The sequence below is a fragment of the Echiichthys vipera genome (assembly GCF_963691815.1).
Source record: "Echiichthys vipera genome assembly, chromosome: 9".
Taxonomy (NCBI): domain Eukaryota; kingdom Metazoa; phylum Chordata; class Actinopteri; order Perciformes; family Trachinidae; genus Echiichthys; species Echiichthys vipera.
In genome coordinates, this window is record NC_139834.1 from 19799319 (window position 1) to 19825871 (window position 26553).

Genomic DNA, 26553 nt, shown 5'->3' on the forward strand with positions numbered 1-26553 from the left:
CTTTTTTATATAATGTCCAGCTGTCATGACACTGGCTTCTGCTGGCTGAAATGTAGACCGTGCAGCATGTGAGGGCAACACATCTCGCCTCCCAGCCACATAAGCTGCCTCTCACTGTACACGTGAGCCTTAACAGTGTGTTTATCCGATGTCAGACAGATCAGACCCAGAGCTTGGCGCACAGCACCAGCCAGCTGATAACTGCCACCAGCACTATCACATCACGTTATGCAACAGCGTGCATCTGTGTGTGTGTGTGTGTGTGTGTGTGTGTGTGTGTGTGTGTGTGTGTGTGTGTGTGTGTGTGTGTGTGTGTGTGTGTGTGTGTGTGTTAAGCTACAGGAGCACCCCAGAAATACATGAACGAAGAACCTTCATGTTACAGACACTATAGTTGAAATGTTAAGAAATCCAAATAATTCTGAGGTTGTATTCCTGGTATCTCATCACATTGTTGTGTCTTGAGCTCCTGGCCTCAGTATTTCTATCACAAACTTTAAAATTGACATAATTGGAGGGGAGGCCTTTATTTCTTTAATACAGTTTGAAGCCACACAGCTCTCCTGATTCCACCCTGTAAATTTGAGAGGAAGGATATAACTCTACAGCCCAAATGAATGTGATCAGCTCCACCTTCCATCTTCAAAGCAAAAAAAAACGAGCGTGCAGCAGCTCAAGGAGCGAGGGAAGGGACGCTCCCTCCTACCTTATGACTCAACTTTAATAAGCAAAAGTCAGATAAGAGGAGGAGTCATGCTGGCAGAAATGGCAAAAAAACTGTGGAGTAATGCAGCACTGCACAATCTGTCCCACAGTCCTCCCAAAGCTCTGCAGATACACTCTGGTCCACGCTACAGCTCATAACTAATATATGAGAATTGCTCTCAGTTGCTTGAACTTGCAGCATCTCAAGCTTCTCTCTCAGACGCTCAGCCTCTTCTCGGTTTGTTTGTAACCTTCTCTCTCTGTGATCCTATTGACGCGACCATGATCTGCCTTTTGCTTGTGCAGTGTGACAGTTATATACAGGAATTTATGCAGAAGTCTGTCACCAGATGAGTGAAGTTGTTGTTGTTGCTGTTGTGTTGGTATCTTCGGGTGCCGTAAAAAACAAGCATCATTCACTGTCACAAGGGTGAACAACACACACGTTAATGTGCTACGAGACGCCAGAAATCACGGTGTCCCGTCATCTGAGCATCTGAAGTTTTTTTTTAAAAGCCCAATAATTGTGATGACGCAGTTGCACAATTGTGTGAAGGTTGTTTGTAAAGTTTGAACCTGGCAGGTTAGTGGAGTTTAAGAAGAATTTACATTCTAACTTTATTTTTAGATGGTTAGATTGACCATGTGATAAATTCTCACCACTTGCATTTCTATCTTTCTCAAACACATACACTTCCATATTTTTAGCGATACAGTGTGCTTTGAAACTCCTTTAATGCCTACATCTGAAAGCATTTTCTGCCCACGGTGCAGCATTTTTATTTTGCCACCCAAGTTTTGGTCCCCCCAGCATTGGCATGAAACCCTCTTAGTTATGAGAAGCACTTTTTCAATTCTGCACCAGACTGCTGCAAATGTTCGCTCTAAATCTCGGCCCTATGTTGGTTTAGCTGCTGTGGGGTCATGAGTTGACTCCCATGGACCCCCTGGGCTATATCTCAGTGATTTAAAAAGCATGCATCCCATGTCAAATCCATCAGCCACTGAGAGATTGTATTTCTTGCAACAAGGACTTTTGCAGCTTCCGCTTTGGTTCCCTCCTGAGTGTTATGGCACGCTGCTCCGCTGAAGGAGTACTGACTCCAGCCATCTGCTCGAGCTCTTCCTAACTCTGATATTTCTTTGACAGAAGTTCATTTCCACAATATACTCTTAGGATCCACATATCTGTCCACCTCCAGGATTCCCACTCCGATGCTTTTACTGAGTGAGATTTCCTGTACATTATCCGTCTGTAGGCTGTTTTGGAAAAACTAGTCAATAAGGGTCAAACAAGAAAGATGAACTGACAATATCGGCTTCTCCATGTGAGTTTATTCCAAATCATTTCCTTGCAAGGAAAGCCCCCTTCAAAACACCTGAACAAACGGCTCCCATCTTAAAGAGTGCCCCCAAGGACAGACAGGTTCTGTAGAGTTTAAATACCGATACAAAACAGCCCAGCTGGCATGTTTACAGAGCACAAGGCCGACTTGTCCTGTGCTTTGAGTATCCCAGAGTCATAATTATAAATTTCAGTCCCACTTGTATCACAGGATAAAGGGAAGTATCTTTACAAGATATACAGGGCTGTACATTGCATGCAAAGATAAAGTAAACTTCTGCATCATGAGGAGATAAAGAATATGTTTTGTCCCGTGTTTAAAAACCCCAAACATGTTAATTTTAATTCCTGTCACAAGGCAAAATGTATGGAGATGTCATTGCATGTGTCAAACTCCTATTACCTTGACTACAGCTAATCTAAAAATCTCCAAATATAGTCCAATGCACATTCATGCAGAAAATTTGTGTCAAATTATTTTTTTTTGTTGTTGTTTTTTTATTCTCCATCTTTAACTTCTTGTGTGTAAACATTCTGATGGCATAATTTGACAGGTGCTGAGAAGACCAATCCGTGTGTTCTGGACGTCACAAATTTACTCTGTGTGCAAATATGAGCACACCAAATGTTATAAATGCAAATACTATTTATGAATATATGCACAAGTGCGTTCTCAGTCCTCCAAATAACAAGACAGGCCTGTAACTGGCTGTCATAACAGACACATTCTGGTTGGGCCATCAGGCCAGAAGTATGCATCATGTTGACTGAAATAAGCCTGAGTGGCTGCTGTTGCTGCAGGAACAGCTTATACTTAGACAGTGCTCAGAGAAGATCCAACTACAACAATAACACAAGTGCCAAAGCCAACTGCAATGGTGTCTGAAACCCCAAAGCTCAATAAGAATTAAGCGTCATTTCGGTTAAATTTTGTCCTTTTCTACAGTTTTCTCTTAGATTTCTTGTTTTCCAACTTTATTTTCTTCTGAGTGAGTGAGTTAAAATTAAACCCACCTGATAAAATTCTCCAAACCTTTTTTATTTCACCCAATGGAGAATGGAGGCATGTGATAAAATCCCTTCCCTGAGGAGGCTGGATGGAAAGATGCACAGCCAGCAGCAGCCCTGCCGTTGATCAATGAAACAGACAAGCTCCAAAGTTCAAAGCTGTATTTATTACTCTGTTTTCTTCAGCAGATGATGGAGTCTGTAAGGCGAAAACACAAACTCTTCAATACATTTTAAGAGAATGATAAAGCTTAGTGTATCTGTTCCACTGAAACTCCAACTGAGCTTCTTGTGGACTTCGACCCCAGATGAATAATTGGAGCAGTGAAGCCGGTGCAGCATCCCACTGAATGCTGGGAATGCTTATAATGACTCAGCATTCTCGGCCAGAGTTGGCAGAGTGGACATCCATCATACCACCTCTACGGTCTGGTGGTAGCCTATAGGAACCTAACGCCTGCTCTGACTGTTGGCGCACTGTAGAAGCCGAGCAAACGCAGACTGCTGACTGCTGACTGCTGACGTAACATTACTGAAATTGTTCAGTCCAGGGGTCAAACTTATTGAGAAAGAAGGAGTTATTAGTGGAGTTAGCCAAAATGTAAACCATGATTATGTTCAACGACTGTCTCAGGGGGTTTTACCTCAGCTTCATTAGCACAACAGAAAATTAAAAAAAACAACTAAAAAACATATTTATTGGAACAATCCACATTATCTGCTACATCACATTGAGATGTGTTTGTGCTGTAGCTACGGTATGTCAGATCTTTTGTATCTCACAAGACCACAAACAAGCACTTCTTTCCTATCCTGGCGTGTAATTAACCCCAGAGAAATCCATTAACGAAGCGAAAGAGCCAGCTGACAGTAGCATGAGGGTTGCTGTGTCAGCGCAGGAGAAAGGTCTGGAAAGGTTATTATTCTGGTGTTAGGGGACAAGTGAAACGTTCTCGCTTGTTTGTATTTCTTTAAACCAATCGCAATCGTCTTGGAAGTGGAGATAGCAGAAGGGGAGGTGAACGTCTGAACTCACCTGCTCAGGCTGCAACTTAGTTCATGAAACATTAAAACTCTATTTTAAAAAAAAGTAGGTAAAATGGAGCTCTTGAAGCCATTTTGCCTGTTTGATCACTTCTGTGTACTTGCATGATTCTTGGACTTTTTGGGTAGTTTCTTCATGGTTTAATGCACTTTTTGTAAGTCGCTTTGGATAAAAGCATCAGCTCAATAAATATAATGTAATGTGATGTCATCTGATATACTGTAGGAGGCCTACCATCGCTGCCACTATGGCTGCTGCGTTCTCTCTTTCCAAGTGGCTCTCTGTCAAATTATCAACGTCATTTACACATTATCATGCTATCATGCTATCAAAGGTTGTATTTATTGCATGAATACATTTTATTCCATTATATTTTACAGGTGTTTTAACAACCTCCTGTAGGTGTGTCACATAACAGCGGCAGTTTCTAAATCAGAATCAGAGAATCAGAAACAGAAATACTTTAATAATCCCAGGGGGAAATTATTTAGAAAAACCACATCCTCACAGCTGCATCTACTTTGCTTTTATTCTTGAGCTCTTGCTGATATCATCATCACTTTCTGTTCGCCCTCCTTCACAGGCACCAGAGGTCAGGGTCACCTACAGAGCAGCACTCTACACTTTCTTGTTTAAAGACCTAAAAGCCTAAACATGGGGACTGATGCAGGGATGCAGCTGCTCATTGTGACGCCCTGTACAGTATGACCTCCACGCAAGAATTTGCAAATGCATATGTCAATACTAATTCCCAAAAGCTTTATTGACATGAATGGAGGAGACTCAACACTGCCAAAGCATTTCAGTGCATCAATAGGCTGATGCTGCTGCACAATAATGAACCAACTGGATCCAATAGTGTAATTGATGACTGACAGCAGCAGCTCTAACCAGCAGCACCTGTTATCATCAGATCGGGATGCAGATATTAGTGACTGATGACGATTTAACCAGCTGATTATCTGCGGGATTGGCATATGTTTAAACATCCACACACACATACAAACACACAGAAACAAGTGTGTCTTTGTTGACCTACTGTATCAGCTATTTCTCATTTGACAATCACCTCACACACACGCGCACACACACCCTCCAATCATGCTCTCACAGGGGATGTGGTTCGGAAGTGTCACCACACGTGTTTTCATCTGTCTGCAGGTGCCGTTGCCTTGGTAACAACAAATGAACTTCTCACATGAATCATGAGTTCACTCTCGGCCTTGAGACCATGTCCTGACCTCCTCGGGACCCTTGAGAATAGTGTATCAGTGAAATGAGATTGTGCACATGGAAACTGTCAGATTTTTTTCAAGAACATTAACATCCGCTGGCTCTCAGCTCTCTCCACGACACCCGTATCCTCGGGCCCTAAACTTAAAATTAGAGAGCAGCTGTCCCTGGATTATCTTATCGTGAGACAGATTCTTAGAATACCTTGGACAGAATTATCCTGAGGGTGATGCAGAGAGGAGAAATGGAGCTGGGAGCCATTTTTGGGTGGGTGGGTGTACGTAAATGCCTATTTTGAACGATAACTTGGCATGAACGCATTTGGTATGTTTTTCTTGTATGAATTTGACAAAGTGAGCACACTGTACTTAGCCTCCTCTCTCAACACATCCTTTTTTAGGGTTGTGGTTAGAATGTAGGTACGGTTCAAGTAAGGGATTAAATGTTAAGGACTAGTTGTTGATTGGTTAATGATTTACTTTTGTGTGTTAACAGGTGTGCATGTTTTCACTGAAATGGTAAAAAACATTTTCAAATTTTGGGATCTGTAATTACAGTTGTAGGCTCCTCTAAGGGTGGAACACCAATTCCAGATTTAGGTTGGTATTAACAAGCTTTAAAAAAAAAGCCAAAATCTAGCTTATTTTTCTTAGTACCCGAAGAGGTTGTGGGTACATACATGTGCATTTATCTGTGGTTTTATGTACTCGTCACTGGGAGTGTTTTTTTCTGTGTGTTTGTGTACTCCTAGGTTTCCTAACAGAGCCCCTCTCACTGGGGGACAGCCTATTTACAGTTGTATCCCACAGGGCTGGGCTGGGCTGGTGCTCTATGGAAAATAGACCCAAACCTCTGACACCTGACAACCCTGAGCAGGAATCTAATCTCATCGAGAAGGTGGTCTCTACAGTGAGATATGAGGTCTTTACAAATTATATCATTCATTCACACCTATAACTGCTCTTACGCAAGGGCAGACGCACTTTGAGTCACCCATTCATCTCAATCTGGGCTCCAACTGTACAAATATGGTAGCATGAGGAGCGTGCAGTGCTTGATGAGACTGTGTGAGGCTGTCGTTGGTGTGGGGAGAGGTGCTGGATTATTGATGCCTCTGAGCTCCTCTGCTGGGCTCGTTTCTGGTTGTCTCCTCAGGGAAGAGGTGTGTGCTCACTCACCTCCAGCCTGGGTGACAGCCGGGTATGAATTACCTTCCCCATTCCCCCCACCCCATGCTGACACTGCAGCTAGTGGCCAGCAGCAACGCATTTTAATATGGAGATAAGTCAGGGAGAAACAGAGGAGGGATGAGCATGTGGGAGAGAAAGGACGTGTGTGTGTTCATAATCTATCTGCGTGTGTGCGTGCGGCTGTTGTGAGGGATTTTGTGATGAAGGAAAAAAGGGCCAGAATGATAAATTAAAAAAAGGAAGCGACAATGCGATTGAGGGGAAGAAGAGATGAGAGGAGAGATGAGGCCTAGCGTGTTAAAAATCAATAATTAAAAGGTCATGTGGAAAGAGAGAGAGAAGCAGAGGTAGACGCAGAGAGAGAGAGAGAGAGAAAAAGAGAGAGAGAGAGAGAGAGAGAGAGAGAGAGAGAGAAGGACCTTCAACTAAATAATACCTTAATCCCCCATTAGCATGCAGCAGTCAAAACCTCCTGCTTCCTCATCAGGTGAGTTCACAGGGGATGCCGGCAGTGATGCACCATGGGATTTATGTATGCAAAACTTCTATCCTGCTATATGAGTGCACACATACTGTATTACTGAATCAGTTCCGAGTTGATGTGCCACTGCTGTAATTGCTGAATAATGCATACTGTAGTGTGCTTTCATCAGTTGACACATGCGGTATATTATAGCATTCAGCTACTGATTTATAGGCATCTTTATAACAGTATTGTTTATTGTTTATTGTATGTTTCGTCCACATACACATGTTGAATATAACCATTCGTTTCAATGTATTTAGGGAACTACTTTTCACTGTTTAAGGCTGGTGATATTCTATATTTTTGTCCCATGAATTCTTCCTACTTTGAGACCTCACAAAGTGTGAGCTTCACTGTAAGTCCATCTTTATCTATAACCAGCTGATTATCTGCGGGATTGGCATATGTTTTAACATCCACACACACATACAAACACACAGAAACAAGTGTGTCTTTGTTGACCTACTGTATCAGCTATTTCTCATTTGAAAATCACCTCACACACACGCGCACACACGCCCTCCAATCATGATCTCACGACACAGAGACCTTTGAGACCTCACAAAGTGCGCTTCACTGTAAGTCCATCTTTATCTATTGGTCGCATGAAGAGTCAATGAACTGTATACAGTATAAGGAAAGTGGAAACAGCCTCAGAAACCTCAAGAGAGTCAAAAACATTTGGTGAAGCATAGTATGTATACTGGAGTATAGTTGTGTGACATTTGGTGCACCAGCAAGTTTTTGCGGCAGCAGGAAAAAAAGGATCAATTGATTGTTGGTTTTTGTTCTTTACAGGGGTTTGAGAAGAATATAAAACAACACCAGATTAATCATTTAAGGCCACTCATAGCTTTTCCACAAGAATATTAAAACTAATTTTATTTTTCATAATTTAAAGTTTTCTTCTTGACCTCCAAAATAGTAGCGTGACAGTTTCCATCAGCGGAGCAATTTCCTTGCATGAGTAGTCCTAAAATTGCTCTGGTTACAGCTACCGAGCCAGCAAACTGATTAAAAACCCTATGATACAGTTTAAAGCTCTAGAAAAGGCTAGCAAGAGGGCATCGAGTTGAATTTTTTTTTTAGTAGTCTGATATTTGAAAACATGTTTCTTTATTTAGCTGCAGAAAAATTTAATAATCCTCCTCCAAGTCTAGTTGATCATATCAGAGTGAATCTTTAAGCTGGCCTTAAAAATATGGTTTCTCTGTAATATTAGTAATTGATATTACACAAGTTATATTATAAAGAGGGCTTGAACATGAAAGCCTACTCTGCTTTTTAATGAGTATGCCCCCTCTCTTTCTTTGTGCTGTTTGTGCACTTAGTGCATTATTTAATTATCAAAAGAATTCAATCAGCCACTCAAATACTCCATGACGCATTTAGACACCCAGTGTAATCAATAAGTACATCACTAGCTGTATAACTTGGACAAGAGTCAGACTTAAGGAAAAGGCCACCTCGACAAAATCTTTAATGAATGAACATGATCAACCTAATGGATGCATTAGGAGCAGTTTTCCACCTTCCTGAGAATCATGCAGCACTGATGTGTTGATTCTGATAAGCTCAGCCAGAGCCTTTCTTAAAGGGGCTAAAGACCTCTACAAATAACCACAAGCCAGAGGATCATGTGTCATGATTTATCAAAGCTCAAAATAATTTCCGCTTGCTGACTTTTGTGACGGGGGGATCGTGAACTGAGTTTGACCGCGGTTTTCAATTGCTCCCTGTGTGCGGTGCTGACCTGTTCAGTTAATAATCACTGATCTCGGTTAATGGCAGTCTAATAACATAATTATGAGCAGCGAGGGAGCAGGATAGAAAGACTGTAATGGGCAGTTACCCTGATACGTCTGTGTGATTTACTCCTTTATTGTCGCAACACCAGTGTGTTTCTGAGAGTGAACTCTCCCACAGGACAGAATTTAGTTTTAGCCGAACTCCAGCTTAATATCACAAGAGGTGATCAGACACTGTTTTAAGGAAAAAGAGAGCAAATGTTGATCATTAGACCCAAATGAACTCAGAGCAGAGGAATACTTCTGCTTTTTAAGTCTTAAATTTGGGAAAAGCAGTATTTTCTATAAATAGCTTAAGTTAATTTTTAAGTAATGGAACCCAGTTTTATACTGGTTTGTACTGTATTACATTTTGCTCAGATAAGATTTGTTCACCAGATTTTTTTTTTTTTTAGAAGTTTAGGGTCAGAATGCTCCCAAGTGGGCCACACACACGGTCAGAAACGATGGAGTACACACAGGCTCTGAGCCATTTTTAACCTCCTCCACTTTAATATCACCCACTCACCATATGAACCTCCTTCAATGGTAATGAGGGAGCAGACTGCTCACTTCCGCTGTCTGGACAGCAGGTTTTTTTTTCCCATACACAAATGCAGGGACGCGGATTTTAATCACAGACTTGGGGGTTGTTAAAATGGGTGGGCAATGTGTTTTGGGTCTGCTACTGTGTTAATATCTTTATCCGGTGCGTGGGTGGACACATGTGTAAGCTTTTTTGTGCATGTCAAGGGTTTATTCAATGAAAAGAAAAGATTTGCAGAGAGATCTGACGCCCACATCAGTGGTTTTTGTCTGACTGTACCACAGATGAATTAAGGCACCCCTTTATGGACACCACCCATCATGGTCCATGTGTTCTTTATAATTTTAAACTTTTAAACTGAATGGTATATAACACTATTAATTATATAAAAGGAGACATTTTGTCTCTCATACAGTTAAACTGTTACCTGCTGCTCAGGATAGACGCCCCTCGATAACAAATCTCTCTGTTGAGTCTAAGCACCAGAGACTTTCTGTCAATATTTCATTATCCCATATCATTTGTTATAATAAGCAATTGTCTTTGCTTCATTCGTCTCTCCTGATTGAATCTATACACTTTTCGTGGCACTCAATTTACATTTGAACGCAACAACTTTACAATGTCCAGCATGTCTATAATCATCAGCTGTCATCCTGGAGGCTTTAATTTTAAATGTTCAAAATGGGAGTCTCTGGGGAGCCGACAGTCCCTGCCTATCACAGATGAATAATTGGACTCGCTGTGACAGCCATGTCAGTGCCCCCTCCCTAAACTCTCTGAGGCAATAAAGCCAAGGAGGTGAGAGCCTGACACCAGTGTGACCCACAGTATGAACCCTCCACATGGCATGTCAGAGGTGACCTTCTGCAGGGCTCAACGGTCATTGTCTTAAAACAAGAACATCAAAACAATGGCATCCGCACTCCTCTGAGCAACCTGATGCCCATCTGGAGGAATCCACCACATGTGGTTGGCAAATAGAAACGTTTTCATTAATGAATGCTGATTATATTCATTTTCAGGTGTACATAATGAATGCAAATGCAATCAAACATATTTGATATCAGTGATAAAACTAAAATAGGGCTCTCATGAATATGGATGTGGCTGAAGATGCCGACTGAAAGCTTAATCTGCAGGGTCCTTGAGCCCTGAAGAGATGACTGGAGCATTCAGTGAGGTTATCAAGCCTCCATCTGTCAGATTCCCACTCACTCCTACCATGTGTTAGATTGTCCCGGCCTTAAATCAGTAGACAGCTGAAACGGCTATTGACAATAAAGAGGACCATAGAATATCCAGAGGCTACTTCAAAAGAGTGTCATAACTATTGCTGTTGTATATTAGTAGGGCTTTGGGGAAGATGTACATTTATCAAAAACAGGGCTTGATAACAAAGTGCATATGGAATATAGATCACAGCCATCAGACTACATCAGAAAACATTTCTTCCAACAGCTTCTTTGTTCATAATCCAAAATAGACCAGCAGGATTCTGCATAGCATCACTGTGGAAATGAAAGAACAAACAGGGAAATAAATAGATTTCTCGTCTCATGAGGTGAGCTGCAACAACCATGTTGTACTGACAGGAACTGCAATGAGGCTTCTGATGATTGAGGGCGAGATTATTAGTTTTTTTTAAAAGCGTTTTCAGGACATTCATGGTCTTTCATGTATGAAGGGCCGGTGGTTAATAAATGACCACGAGTGACAGACCGGGCTGTAGGATAAATGAGAGCAACTTAAGTGGAAGGAAATCAGTCAGAGAGGGTAAGTTTGAAATGTTCCCTGTGGAGAGAATGAGTTAGACAGCAGAGGCAGCTTCAAGGTGCATGGCTTCAATTCCCTGTGTGATTTGTTCCAAGACTCCTGCACACACAGTACAGGCCCACAGGCTTAAAAAAATCCTGTGAAAGAACTTGATAACATCCAGAACTTCTAAAGTGAGATTTAATTTCCCCCAGCCAAGGATTTTAAAAATGTATTCATGAGCAAAGTCAAGCAGACATCCGTACTGAAGCAGAAAAAAGATGGAAGTCTCTCTGTATACGAAATTAATCTTTCAACAAAAACTGTGAAAAAAAAGTGAGGCTTATAAATTCATGAGGCGACACACATTCAGATTTTCACAGGATATATCTTTGATTATCAGATAATGAAACTGAGAGTGAATAAAAAATGAAGGCAAATTGTCTGCAGAGCCATAATCCTCTGATAACTTTTCTGAGCTCTTCCCTTGGGCCAATTAAATACTGGGGCACAGTTTCAAAAGTATGCTGCTCATTTTGTGAAAAAAAACAAACAAACAAACCACACACCAGTAAACAAATGATTGGGTCTGTGCACATCCATGGCATAAAAATCCCATATAAGAAAGTCCAAGCAATTACCTTCTGAGCCACTAAAAATGTGTGCTAATTGTAAGAAAAGTGGAACAGATAATGAAATCCCTGCATCCGCTGGGAAGGGAAAGGAAATCTCTGCAGTAGCTAATGACACAAGCTGCAGTCTAGACACGAGACGGGAAATAGAAGACTGAGAAGCGGTGGCGTTTAATGGTCACGACTAATTCCTGTGATAGCAAAGTCTTTTTCATGCTCCGTCTGCTGCCAACCACCCACCATGATTGCAGGCCACGGTGATGTCTCAGAAAATGTGATTCCTATACGGTGAATATGTCCATTCTCTGCTGTTTCTCCATGATAATTGCAACTATTGAGGCTGCTCTGCGGCCTGACGGTTGGCCTTTATTCTTGTAGCATCTTTACATGTGTGCGTGTGGGTTGGCGTTTTTTCAAAGTTTTATTTGGGAGGATATAGGCTACAACATTGCAGTGACACACAAAGTAAAGCTTGTGTAAGGCGATGCAAGCCAGACAATTTGGTCTCTTGTTCACTTCCTATCAACAAACTCACCAAACGACTTTCCATCATGGACTGGTGACCTTTTCACCAGAGCCTCTTTGATCTCTTGGAAAAACAAAATTAAAGTCATACGTGTGATAGCAAAGTCCGTCTGGGCTCCGTCTGCTGCCAACAACCCACCATGATTGCAGGCCACAGTGATGTCTCAGAAAATGTGATTCCTATAAGGTGAATATGTTCAACCCCCAGTGTATCCACCCTCTGTCCATACTGGCAGGATATATAACTGAGACACAAGGACGGGAACCGACATGGAAGGACTTAGAATAATGTGAGCAGCCGCGAGGCATTCACGACCTTCGACCACATTATAATGTGGTGTATCTAATCCCTGAATCCTTGTTCGGGGGGTTTGAGAAGTGAGTTCAGCCTCTGAGATGGATGGCCAGTCAAGTTCTTATTTATGCCGCACAGAGGAGCAAAACGATGCTGTGAAACAGTGCTGTTAATATGAATAATACATAACTTGTATTACTCTATCGTATCTATCTTGTGTGTGGGGTATTTGTCACTAATTTCTTGAATGAAAAATTGTGCTTTTCATAAGATATCACATGAACCGTTGTAGAAGGTTACGTTGTAAGTTATCTGTTTGACTCATAGACTGTATAAAAAATGGATGTAGCATACCCGTCGGGGTCCGTTCTCTCCAATTAATCCAATCGTCCTCGCCTACAGGAGTCGCCGTCTTGTCAAACTTTGACTCTGCCTCATTTCCTCTTTTACTGTATGTGACTTTGGGGGGAGGGAGATACGCCCATCTGGCTGACATATACCTCAGAGTCAAAGTGAGGGCCAGAGGCTATCTGTCACTCAAGAAGCTGTGCCCCTAATAATTCATAAACTTTAACCTCCAAAAAAACAAAAACTAGCCTGTTACAAAAAAATTCCCGCCCTTAGTGTTGTCATGAAGATATGACTTAAACATACAGACAGAATGTTTTTTTTCTACCAGGCCTTAAACAGGTTTAATTATGCTGTGAAAACAGCCTATTTAACACGGGGGTCAATGAGAAATTGCTCTATTATGAAACCTGCCCCTAGTGGCCACTCTGCAAACTGCAATTTTTGGCACTTCCTATTGGATCAAACAGGAAGTCACTATGGTGGGGCTTGCCCTTACTACATGTGACTGGAGGACTGAGGCTTCATCCACAATATGTTTTCATTTTAAAACACATAACTCTTGCTACGTTTAAGCCTACTGTTCACACTGACCCGACGTTTCCGAGCCCTTAAAATGGAGATGTTTGGAAATGTTGTTGACCCCATTTTAGTTTGGAAACTCCAGGGTTGCACTTTAGTCCGGACGAACAGAAACTGAGACCTTTGTAAATGATGATGCAGACACCCACATCAGTCAGTCTTATCGGTTTGCTAGGCTGACATACCTTTTTGTGATTTCATCCTTTGTCTGTATCAACATATTTACCGTGCAAAAACTCCCAGTCTACAGTCCCTTTACCACATGCACGGCAAACCATGTCCGATTCAGTTGGACCGGGCATCAAACAGAGTTAAACCTCCCAGCTCCCTAGGACAGTGAGCCCATATGTGAATACAGCCACTCATTCTCCGGTGTATACGCGGAGATTGAATAGCCACGCTGACGATGTTTATATCATGCTGCGGCAAACAATGGAGGAAAACAAACCTTCGATGGGTGAAGAACAAGAATATTTTACACAAAGACTGCAACAAAAATGTCTAACTTCAACTTATCCATTATTTTCAAGCACAGCGTAATGTTAGACAATCTGCTTCCTGTTAATGTGCATGCGTAGTGCATGTGAATGGCCATGTTATATGCATTCATTTGGTATGTATGTATGGAGATTACAGTGCCACAATGCTTGTTTTGACGGGGATTGTTTTCATTTTTAAATAACGTTTTAGAATGAAAATGTAGTAGTGTCTGCAGACTTATTTTACAGGGATTCTTTTCTTGATTTGTTTTTTGGTCTATAAAACATCAGAGAAAATACAAAGAAAGAAGGAAAGAAAAATCACAATTTCCTAGAGCGATGTCATCAAATGTCTTGTTTTGTCCGACCAACCGTCCAAAAGCCAATTTACTATAGTGAGAGACAAGGAAAAGAAGAAAATTGAACATTTTCCTTTTTAATTGACTTGAAAATGGTGCACTGCAAGGTCTGTTTACTATCCAGAGTAACTGGGGCATTGTTTCACATCACACAAGTTTTTTTTTTTTTTTTTTTAAAGTTGACAATAACTTCTGTGATGACCATCAACAAAATCCAATTCAGCTCTATTGTATCAAGGAGGGGGTAAAAATATCACAGACAGATACCTCATATCCTGCACACAAACCTGAGTAACTCAGTGGCTAAATAAAAAACTACGTAATTTGGGGGTGAACCGAGCCTTTAATGTGTGCCATTCAATGTGTAGTAACAAAGTGAGTGTGGAGGAGGACAGCTTCTTAGATGGTGAGAAAACAATTATTAACTTCTATAGCTGTATACCAGGCAAACCAATAAGAGTCACAGCAGCGAGTGAGACGGTCTGGAGGAAATAACACCTTTCTGACCATTCATTGATGTTTCACACCTATCCACCAAGCCCTCCTATTGCCTGTCATTGTCCCCCAGAGGAATGATAATGGTCACTCTCTTCCCCAGAGTGCTGGACATTTGCGAGGGAGGGGGGGTGCTTCCACTTTCTCTTGGCCAATTCATGTGTTGCCAAACTGGAAACAAACAGGCTTTGTGTGCTCTGCTTTGCTGCTGCCCTGATGCTCATAGACTGTCCTTGTTTATAGACCCATCACTTAATTGTGGCCTCACACAGCTATGTCCATTCTCTGCTGTTTCTCCATGATAATTGCAACTATTGAGGCTGCTCTGCGGCCTGACGGTTGGCCTTTATTCTTGTAACATCTTTACATGTGTGCGTATGGGTTGGCGGTTTTTCAAAGTTGCATTAGGGAGGATATAGGCTACAACATTGCAGTGACACACAAAGTAAAGCTTGTGTAAGACGATGTAAGCCAGACAATTTGGTCTGGTGTTCATTTCCTATCAAAAAACTCACCAAAAGACTTTCCATCATTGACTGGTGACCTTTTCACCAGAGCCTCTTTGATTTCTTGGAAAAACAAAATGAAAGTCACACGTGTCCGGATTTGCATGAGGAGCAGACATATCAAGGTTGCTCAGAATTATGCAAAAAAACGGATGCAAATGTCGTAGTTCTCTGACTGCATTGCAACCCCCTCTCCTCAGGGGTGCTATCCATATCTGAGGGTGTTGATTAGATAGCAGCCCCCACCCACATTTGCAAAACCAGGCCTTGTTATTCTCACTTTACCATGCACGGGTTGTTGTGTTGCTGTATACTGCAGTAGGAGGGTGGTGGTTCACTCATACACGAGCAATGCTCCCTTTACTTGAATGTCGTACAAGTCTCTTTCACTGTGGCCGATTTTTCTGAAAGTCTTTCTGCGGAATAAACTCTAGGCGAAATTAAAGCATTGCCAAAGGATTAAATAACTTTTTTTTTTGGCTTCAAAGGCACATAATCATTTTTACATATTTTAGTTGGTCACATTCTGGTAGTGTCATGTTGTTGTAGCCTAATATCCATGCCTGAATAATCCAGCCAGGGCCTGAGGCAGCATGCTGTATGTATGGGTCCCCGCTCCGCCAGCATTAATCTACTCTCCACCCTGAGCATCTGTCCAACCCTTTGAGATAACTGAGGGGACTGGTACCTTAAACGCCTCATTTCTGGTTTATAACTATTTAAAAGCACAGGTAGAACAACATAGACCTTAAAGGGTCCTTGTTGGCCCCTGAGCTCCATCTGTTAAGTGTTGTGTTTAACTCAGGCGTGCACTTCACATTATGATCACTGGGTGCATGTTTCCTCACAGACCCCTTTGTAGCACCAGAAGGCATCTGATCCCCCGCCTTCGGTCTTAGGCTGTGCTAAACTAGCTGCATGCGCTCCAACAATAACAGTATTGACGTCACTGGCCATCGTTGGACAAATGCTGCCTTCAGGTTCTCCTCTTAAGCTTCGGTGTTCTAAGCACTTTAGTTGTTGCGTCTGATTCAAAATGGCCAGGGCTGGAAAGATACAGGATGAGATGTACTTTTCTTTGTATGGTCAGGTTCTTGATAAGCTGCAGACTGGTTTGGTTTAATGGCAACATCCTTCTATATTTAAATACAGCCTATCAGACTTTGGCAGGGATGTAAGGATAAAGTCCTGGATTTATTTATATAACTGTCCCTGGTATTCCACCAATTTTGTTTAGTTCAAAGGGTGTTTATGTACATATTTATTTTGTGAAAGTGAATGCTTTTGTAATGTATGCACCTGTCATAAACACAATTGTTGTGTAGGATGTGGTTAAATGGAAAATGCTAATGATGTATTAGCAAATTGTGTATGACAGAATATTATGTATTACGTTTTCTGAACCAATCCGAAACATTTAGTGGTGAGTGTGTGTAGAATTTTCTTCTCCAGTTGCCTCAAAGAATTTGTTTGTAAAGAAGTTGGACTGTGTGCTGTGTGTCATTGCTGCAAAAATGAAAAGACAGATGTTCATTTCCTCACGTCTTTCAGCAGACACCTGCAGAAAGAACATGTCAAACATTTTGTTTGATTGCTCGTAAATACTGTGACATTTTAATTCTACAGGTTAAATGACTACTATCAATTTTTTAGTATGCTGATTAGTTTGCTAATTAAACTGGGACATGTTTTGAAACATACAATCTCCAAAAGTAAAGTAAAAGTTGTATTATATTTTGGCAGCTGTTGTAATTTGATATTATATTGGGGTTGAGACAAAACTGACCTCCCATGCATTGTTGGATTAACCTGCTGGGAGACAAAAATGAACTTGCTGAGCCCTGAATAACCCACAATTTCACGTCTTACATACAACCTAGCCCTAGGTATGCTGTGTGGCAACTTTAAAATATGATACATTTTAACAATAAAACTATAATTGTGATTTTTAAACCTATTTGACATGAGACACTTGAATATGGAGAATGAGCAGAACAGTGCCATCTAGTGTCTCAAGATCGTAGTCGCAACAACAAAAAATAATTCCAGCAGTTTATACCTCTGTGTCTTTTGTAAGCTGCTGGAATCTCAATTTCCTTGTGGGAGTCAGCCCAAATGATCAATAAAAAGAATACTAAGTCTAAGTCTAAGAAAGTTATTGTCAAACCCGCACATTAAAAAAAGAAAAATAATTCAGACTAAATACATTTTTTATGGAAAAGCAATACTTTCATTCTGTACTCCTCAAAACGCCCCGTGGGTGTTTAATTCATTTTTTTAAATATAGTTTTTAATAAAGATTCTACGTATTCAACCTTTAAGGCTGGGCCTCACAATCAGGGAACAGTACCAATTGATATTGTGCTTTAGTTTTGCATATCCCACCCACAAACTTCAAAATCAGATAAGCAAAAACCAGCTGACACACAATAAACGTTTGAAACAAGAAATCTCTAATTCAAGATTCAAGATTCAAGAAGCTTTATTTACAGTTTCAATACAAAGGTGGGAAAGGATCAGAGTGACAATAAGCTAACATAATCAAATCAAAATAAAGCTAAAGTAAGATAAATCAAACAATTAACTAACTAAGTGTGACAGAGTGCAACAGACATTGTGGTTAAGCGTAGGTTTATACAATATACAACAATACGCAGCGTGCAGTTTAGCAGCAAGTTGAAATAAGATAAGTACAAACTAAATGAGTGATGAGGAGCGATAAGTGATAACAGTGTTAAAAATGTAGCAGCATTTCGTACTGAAGTAAGTTACAGTAAAGCACAGTGAAGTGTAGCAGCATTTCTTACTGAAGTAAGTTACAGTACAACTAAATAAAGTGATGTAGTGATGATATAAAGTGACAAAGTGACATTTTCTCAGGATACAGTGTCTCCACTGTTCCTTAGCTGACCGGGGGAGATGAATTATACAGTTCTCGTCAGTTATACAGTATTATACAATCAAAGGTGTAACTCTCTTCCATTTGGGCTTTTTGCAGGTGAACTCCTCATTTCCTACATTCTGGTTGCTAATTAAATAAACTTCCTAAACATGCCTTCTTCTGTGTTTATATTGTGATGATTCAGTGGTGAGATATCATCCAAAAACCTGATAGCATCACGGGGAACGCATTACGAAAAAAGACTGTATTATTGAGTGTGCTCGGAACGCGTCCTACAAATATCCGACAGTCCCTGAACGCAGCAGGCTGCAAAACTGCGAGAGAAGCTGTGATTGAAGGGGAGAGCAGAGCGGCGGCGGCGACGACGGCCATCTTAGAGCTACCGTGGTAACCGACGACTCATCTTCTGGATTTTTATTTTTTATTGTTGGACAAACATTCCTCCTGACATACAAGGGAAGAAGACGTTTTTTTATTTATTACTTTACAGCTGTTGAACTCGAAGTCGGGATGCGGTTCCGAGGGAATACACAATATGCATCCGCTGTCGGACTGGTCCTCGGACTATTATGTGCGGTGGAGGCAGCTAAAGGTAACTACGCTGGGGTGTATATACGCCTGTCCGTGTCAGATAGGTTTCATTGTGTTTTTGGTAAAAACAAACAAATTGTGTTTGAAAGTCAAATGTCCCAGCTTCTGTGGTTGTTCTCGGGCGCGGAGGGTTAAAACAAACGTTAGCTGGGCTGTGCGGTCCTGAGGGATGTTCACTAACCTGTTCAGGGATGGTCCGCTCTGGAGACGCAGCGGATGGATGTAACCAAGCACCGCGGAGGCAGCAAGTGCATCCCGCGATACTGCATCAATTTTAACCTTTAATAAACCACTAATTACACATTATATTCTAACCACAGTTATTATCCATGTGTATTATTGTATACTAAAGTGTAAAACCCCCGGAGTAAGCTACTTTGGAGATAATAATCAAGGCCATGAAACGACCCCCTTCTGATATCTGCATTGAGTCTATTTTTGGTCACTGCTTTCTTCTACTCGCTTCTTAACAAAACATATACAAGATTTAAAACAACACCCTCTGCAGAGTTTGTAAGATTATTTTTTAAAACTTGCTTGTGTCTGATCCTCCCTGTAGCCTACTTACATATATTTGAGTGCATCTGATTATAGCAAGCTAAGATATGTTTATTTACCCTATTTTTTTTTTATTTTTTTTTTTTTAGATTCAGTGTTATTAAACCATATCGGTTTATTCTTCCATTAGTAGGCCTAATGCCTGGGTTGGCAACGTTGTGGTCGCACCAGGACGGAGCTGGGTTGGCTACGCATTGCAGATCCTCTTCACAAGCCTCTGTTCTGTCGGTGGATTTAATAATTTATGTGTTGTGATCACAGGCTTAAGTAATAAAAAAAAAGCCATCAGTAGGTCGGTTTATGCTTCTACTCATGTCCAGGTATAAGAACTGAAAGTGCAACTGCGCTCTTTTATTTGCAATGTCACCGATGGACACCATCACACACACTGAGGGGAGACATGCCTTTATTTGCTGCAGGGCGGTCCACCTCCCTCTGCTCAGACATGAACACCCTCACTGCATGGATTTATAGACTGTGTTTTCACGTTAAACCCAATCCTTTGACTCCCCAGTGTGAGCTTCTTGTTTCAGGGTGTGTAAAGGCAGGTGCATGAGTCACTTGTGGCCTTATCAGCATGCCCGGGCAGTCACTATCGCTGGAAGTGTGTGTTGTTTTTCTTTGAATGTTATACCCTGTTTTATTCTCTGTGAACAGACCATGAAAGGGGTATAGATACCCATAAATTTCTGCACAGGATCTTCTAATGCAGTCACATCTTTTCCTGTTGCCATGTCAAGCAGCTGAGAATGCGCAGCACTGGGAGGCTGCCATTTGTAAAGCAGTAACTTAATTTCTTTTTTCATCAATCAAAAGGAAACAAGGGCCTGTAGCAGTTTAGTCCTTGTAGAGTGTGAGTGTGGCTTTTGATGTTGTAGCCAAGTGTGTGTTTGTAGAGTGCACCTGCTGACTTCCCTGCTCTTATCAGCACAGGAGACCTCTGAAACCACCATCAGAGCTTATCTTTTATTTGCCAAAGGTCACTCGCTTATTTTGTGTGCCACCCCTTGTCACCTGCAGTCCAGCTTTGTGTTTTAATGGCTTGGTGTTTTTTTAATTTAATTTAATTTAAGCGTTGAACGTTGTTGTTGTTGTTTCTTTGTAATTACCAGTCACCTTCCGGTAGATGAGGAAGCATATAGGGCCTCCACTAGACACCATGGGACCTCAGCCCTGGAAAAATTTACATTGGTTTCTATTGAAATGCAACAGTTATTTTCGGTCCCAAGGCATTATCTGTCCTGGATTACACACATGATGTTTGAGGAATTAAATTGTAACTTTTCATGTTAAGAGTTTGACCGTTTATTGTAAGATTGTTCAGTGAAAGGCTCTGGAAAAAAGCGTAATGACAATGACTACATTTCATGTCGCCTGTGTCGCGCCACATCATCACGCTTTCCCTTCACATCTCAACTGAGTGCTGCTGCTTCTGTGTCTTGTAACATACATGTCCTGACATTTAGTGGTTTTCGCTACGTGTAAGGATTTTGTCCTCTCCTTGGAAGAAGGCGGCGAAATGTGACGAAAGGACAGCCATGTTCCACAGCACTGAGGGCGCACTCACACTGTCCATCCGTACCGTGCCCAAGCACGTTTCACGGCTAAAGTCTAGTTTATTTGACCAGTGTGAGTGCAACCATGCCACGCCTAGGTGCGGTATGCTTGCCGGTCACGGCCCGTTTGGGAGAGGTGGGCTTTTGTAAAGCACGTTTGCACATGTACAAGCACAAGCGTGCGTACGTGTACGTGTACGAGCACGAGGCCTACTGCAGTTCTGACATCATTTTATGGTCGCCTGTTCGGACATAGAAAAAAGGACGGACCATGCGCGGACATTTAAAACAATGGCAGCGAAAGGTTCCCGTTGGTGTGATGCGGAGGTGGAGTGTTTACTGCAGATTTGGACAGATGAAAATATTCAAAAACAGTTTGACAAGATGCACAAAAAGTCAGAGGTCTATGGAAAGATTTGTAAACAAAGCGACTCATCACGATGACGTCAATCAATGCGTGTGACGTGTTACGGCGTGATGACGTATAGACAGGCAAAAGCATTCGTGCCAGGCCCAGGTAGTGTGATTACAAACGGGCCTGGCCCGCGGTGGGAGAGGGAAGGGGGGACAAGTACCCTAAGCACGGGGCATGGTATGGATGGACAGTGTGAGTGCGCCCTCAGTTGAGAAGTGGAGGGAAAGCGTGCTGACGTGACGTGACGTCACATCACACAGGCGACATAAGATGCAGTCATTGTCATTACATTTTTTCCAAAGCCATTCACTGTACAATCTTACAATAAACGGTCAAACTCTTAACATTGAATTATCATTTAATTCCACAAACATCTATATGTAATCCAGTAAAGATAATGACTGGGACCAGAAAATAATAGTTCCTTTTCAAATGTAAATTTTTCAGGAGCTGAGGTCCAATGGGGTCTACTGGAGGCCGTAATACAGTGGCGGGACTGACCAGCCCTATACTTGTCAGGTTTTTCGTTAAGTCACTCCTGAATCCTCTAGTTTCTGTCTACGTGATTTGATTTTATCACTACAAAAGCAGTCTGAGCATCGACACATTTAGGTGAATTTACCAGCATTGCCAAGAGTTGTTGTGACCCTCAGCTATTTTCCCACACAGACATTCATCACTGATGACGTGGCTACAACAAACCTCAAAAGATCTGTTGAAAAAAGATGTTTTTGATACACATCGAAGTTCCTACCTAGACTTTATGATTCATTGCACTGCCAGAAAGGAAATGTCAGTGTATGTAAAACTGGTGCAAACACATCTTCTGAGGCAGGCCCGTTGAAGCCTCGCAGCATTTTAGGCTTTTTACTATTTGGTGTTGTCCACCGCTGCTAATAATGCTTTTTCTTCTGGAGTTTCTCATCTTGTCGATTGTGCTTTTTGACACTTGTTTTCCACATCTCTCCCATGTAATCTATGAGCAGCTGCTGTGTGTCTTCATGTTCTCGAGTCAAGCATTAGGTCTGCTGAAATGCACGAGCTGCATCTGTGCACACACAGCCAGACAAAGGAAAAGCTGGCTGCTGGGAAATTTCTTTACCCATTCATCATCGAATTAAGTAATTCGAGTTGAACAAATTGAACGCCCTGCTTTGTGTGGTGCTGAGTTAACATATGCATTCCCCTCACATTGCAATACAGACGTACATATTACAGGTTAGGTGCAAGTGTTCTACCCCAGTCTGCATCATTTTGCATTTATTGGACCATTGATCCACTGAAAATTACATGTCGGTTACGGTTAGAGCAGGTCAATATTTTTCTTTTTAAACTGGAACACCTCTGAGGTTCTTCCCTGACCACATCCTAATTTAAATATTCAGTTTATTTTATGCTCATATAAATACATAGATATGCAGGAGCACATTTTACACATTTTTGTCTAAAAATTGCTTTATAGCACATTTGGAGTTGTTATTTGAAAGAACATGTAAATGATTACTTCCATTATCAACAAAGTTATCAATTCAAATATTAATTCAGTAAATGCTCATTTACAGGCTTTTCACTTGTACAAGTGGCCATCAGCAGCTTCACTCACACAAACATAATTTATATCGGCCTTGAAAAAACAATATTGGTTGAAACCTTATGCCTTACTTTATGAAACTCCCATGCCATAAAGGACTATCGATTATAGGATCCCTGTAACCAAAACGCAGGGTGACTGCCACCTCGTTGGCCCTGGGTAAATAAATATGCTCATATTCTCTGTTTGTTGTAGACATTTAAAACCTTTTAACTCCCAGCAATCTGTGTGACGTAAGTCATCTTGCTATGTTATGGCAGAACAGAAACTATGTGGATTCACACAGCTGACAATGACTGCTTTGTTAGACTCTCCCATGCAGCTCTTGTAACACTGTTGTATGCCATCATTCAACGCCAGTTTACAGACTTGTACCTAAGAAATAACATAATTAAATATCTAATAGGGTGATGGCTAATGACAAAAAAACAGTTGAGTTTCAGATGTTTTATTTTGAACGTGTCAGGGCTTTTGTCAGCTGTCATCAGTCCATCACTCTAGGTGGTTTTGATTGAGAGGAACCATTTTATTATATTTAGTGGTCTTCTCCTCTACATCTTGTCACCAGAAGAATACCTTAAGTCCATGAATATAAGGGATTTGTTCACTTGAGTTTTGGCCATTTATTATTATATTGTTGTACTACCTTATACAAAAATGCCATCCAAATTGCAGGAGGGTGCAAACGTAATTTTTTTGTCAATCCCAAAATGGCTACTGAACGTTCAAATTTGACCATCCAGTCAATAGATTGTTTCAGCTGGTGAGTGAAGAAAAGTACTAGCCACTTGCTTATTTAACCAGCATTTGACTGGTAAATAGTACTAATTTTGTGCCCTTTCCACCAAATATTGGCAGCTGCTTATAGGAAAACAAAATGGATCTACCTGAACTAATAAATGAACATTGTCAGGTTCAGACAAAAATGTATGAGTCTTGGGAAGACTCATAGATATGTCACAATGTAAGGAATCTGGAGGGAAAATAGGCCTCAACAACTGATTGTACATGATATACGAGCCACAAAGAGCCTTGCAACTGGACGTGTGGTGGTTCTATCCATAGTCAAACATAATCCCTTGCTCTTTGGGTCATGGCCTATGTGTACACCTCATTTAATTGAAATCTGTTTTGTATTTGTTGAGATATGCAGCCGACAAACCAGCAGTTAAGACAGAGGTAATGCAGGAACTTTGCATTGTTATTAAACTGGGATTTAAAATGTACTGCTTCTGTGGAGTAGTTTGAAAACCATTACCTAACATTTTACCCTGTATTTCGCTGAATGACCGTTTACTTGCCCTTCTCCAAGGTCCTGTTCCTGCAAGTTAACGCTTGTATTTTTTTTCAGTATTTATTCAGATATTTCTCAGAGGAACAAAGGGCTTGCTTTTAGCCCCAGATTTCAGGGGGTCGGGATGTTGACTAAGCACGTCACAATGTGGTCACTGTTCCAAAGATTACGACCCAAGCCCCCAAGAATGTGCATATGAGATAATCCCCCGAAAGTGCTAAGTTGTTGAAGCATTTCGATTTGGTAATTTGCCACTTAGAGCTGGAAAGATATCCCATGAGAATACTGGACTGAATCTGGGTCGGTGGTGACTTTCCTGTCATTGGTGCCTTCGCAGGCTGAATGGAGTCAGCGAACTGTCAAGAATGGGTCATTCAGTTGTGAATATTAAGTTGTGCCAGATGATTGTGAAGTTGTGTCAGCCACCAAAAAAAACATTTACATTCATGTGACCTCTGGGTCCTGATCTTATACATTAGAACTGCAGCTGCTGAACAAAAAGTAATATTCAGATATGAAAACAACAAAAAGTAAGAAACTGCGAAGTGTACCCTCATATTGCATAATGATATGAATAAGTTAAGAATCTGCTTAATTAAGTTTTATCAATAAGATGTAATTACAGAAGCAGCCTCTTGTGAAGATGATATTGCATAAACCATACAAATCCACAAAAAATATAATGGCAAAAATATTGAAAGTGGATACGTTAACTCTGAAAGGTAAATGAAAGTAATAAATATCTCATTGTGTTATGTTTATTGGTGTGAGTGTAATAATAACCAGTGTGTACAGGTTTTAAATCGACCCACATCTGCAGCTTATCTGGCTGTGTTACCTCCTCCCTTAAGTCCCAGAAAAACTGGCACAGCAGAGCTATTCACGTTTAGGCGTGTCCACATTAAGATTCAGGCTGCATTGGAAACAGGTAACCAAAGAGCACATTACCTGCCGCAGGTCAGCTGCACCCGACTGCCTGCGCGTAGCTCTAGCTGTCTCACTCTCACCTTCCTTACTCTCACTGGTTCTTTTGTGTCGTTCACACAGAGAGGTGATTGAGTTGCATTCAAGGCTCTGTGACTCCCAACCCCCTCTTCAGAGGAGCACTACGGTCGTCGAGGGTGTGTTCGTTCTATCGGGTGGTTGAGACTGCATAGGCCAAACAAATGTTGCCTGGCAGGGAAACTAAGAGGCTCTCCTGTGTGTGCGGGTTGTTTGGGGAGTGAGGGCCCCTGAGGTCTGGGTTTCCTTTAAGGGTCCCTAGAACAGTCCCTAGTCTGTGATGAAGGTGGCTTGCGTCAACAAGCTGAGAAGCTTGTAAGGCAAGACAAACAGAGAAGTGTGTCCACTGTTTCAGACCGTGAGCAGATTGTCCATTGATTATTCCCAGTCCATGGAATAAAGAGAGCCACTCACCAGCATAACTGAAGTCATTTCAGATTTGCATGCACCTCATACCTTCAACTATTTTGCTGCAATTTACATTTGTCTCTGTTGGATATTTCTGTCTGAAATCAGTAAGGCATGAAGCTGCCTTTCTAAACTGCCATGAAAGGGCCCTGTGATTGTTGTTTAAAGCTCTTCTTCTGGCAATAGTTAGAAATCAGTTCACAGCTTGATATTGCTTACTGATCACATATAATCTGTGGCAGTTGATGTAAGTGGTGCATTTAGCATATTCTCCTGTATATTTGCTTTCGTAGTTTTAAACTGCTCACATTTTCCAAGCTTTGCTGTCTCCCTGGAAACACTTCAAGGTCAGACTATCACCTGAGCACAGACACTGCCTTCTTCTTGCTTCAGTGTACTGCCGCAGCTAATGGGACATCTATAAAAAAACAGCCTGGCAACAGAGAGGCTTTATTTAGTCTCAAACAATAAAAAGACAGCCTGCACACTCTGCTTGTAGACCGTGCTGTCACTTACGTTGTCTGCGATTGGTAAGTTTTGCTATTCATCTGAAGTTAGTCATAATCCTGTGTAATCAAACATTTCGCACCACAACGTAGAATGATTATTCAGTATTTTTCAATTAAAGTGAAACACAGCTGCTTTTTAGTAGCAAGCATGAATCAGGAAGGAGCCAGCCAGAGCATGACGACTCTGTTCATCTGTTCCATCTTCATTAAATTGCCTGAAAATGACACCAGGCTGTTACAGTATAACCACACAGACCTCTACACACATGCATGTTTTTTAAGCCCAACATTGTTGAAACAGAGCAGCTAATATTGTTCGTGAGAGCAACAACTTAGCTCCCTGCTGATTTGCTCCTGCAGCTCCC

General features: G+C 41.3%; 1 protein-coding gene across 4 annotated transcripts in view; it reads left to right on the top strand.

Moving 5' to 3' along the window:
* The first annotated feature begins 18607 nt into the window (after window positions 1–18607).
* clstn1 (calsyntenin 1) overlaps window positions 18608–26553 on the top strand; it is a 38405-nt gene continuing 30459 nt past the window's right edge. For all 4 annotated transcript variants that reach the window (XM_083919790.1, XM_083919792.1, XM_083919791.1 and 1 more), the window contains exon 1: window positions 18608–18856. In XM_083919790.1, coding sequence (XP_083775916.1) covers window positions 18775–18856 — 82 coding nt within the window. In that variant the 5' untranslated portion in view covers window positions 18608–18774. The remainder of the gene's footprint in view (window positions 18857–26553) is intronic.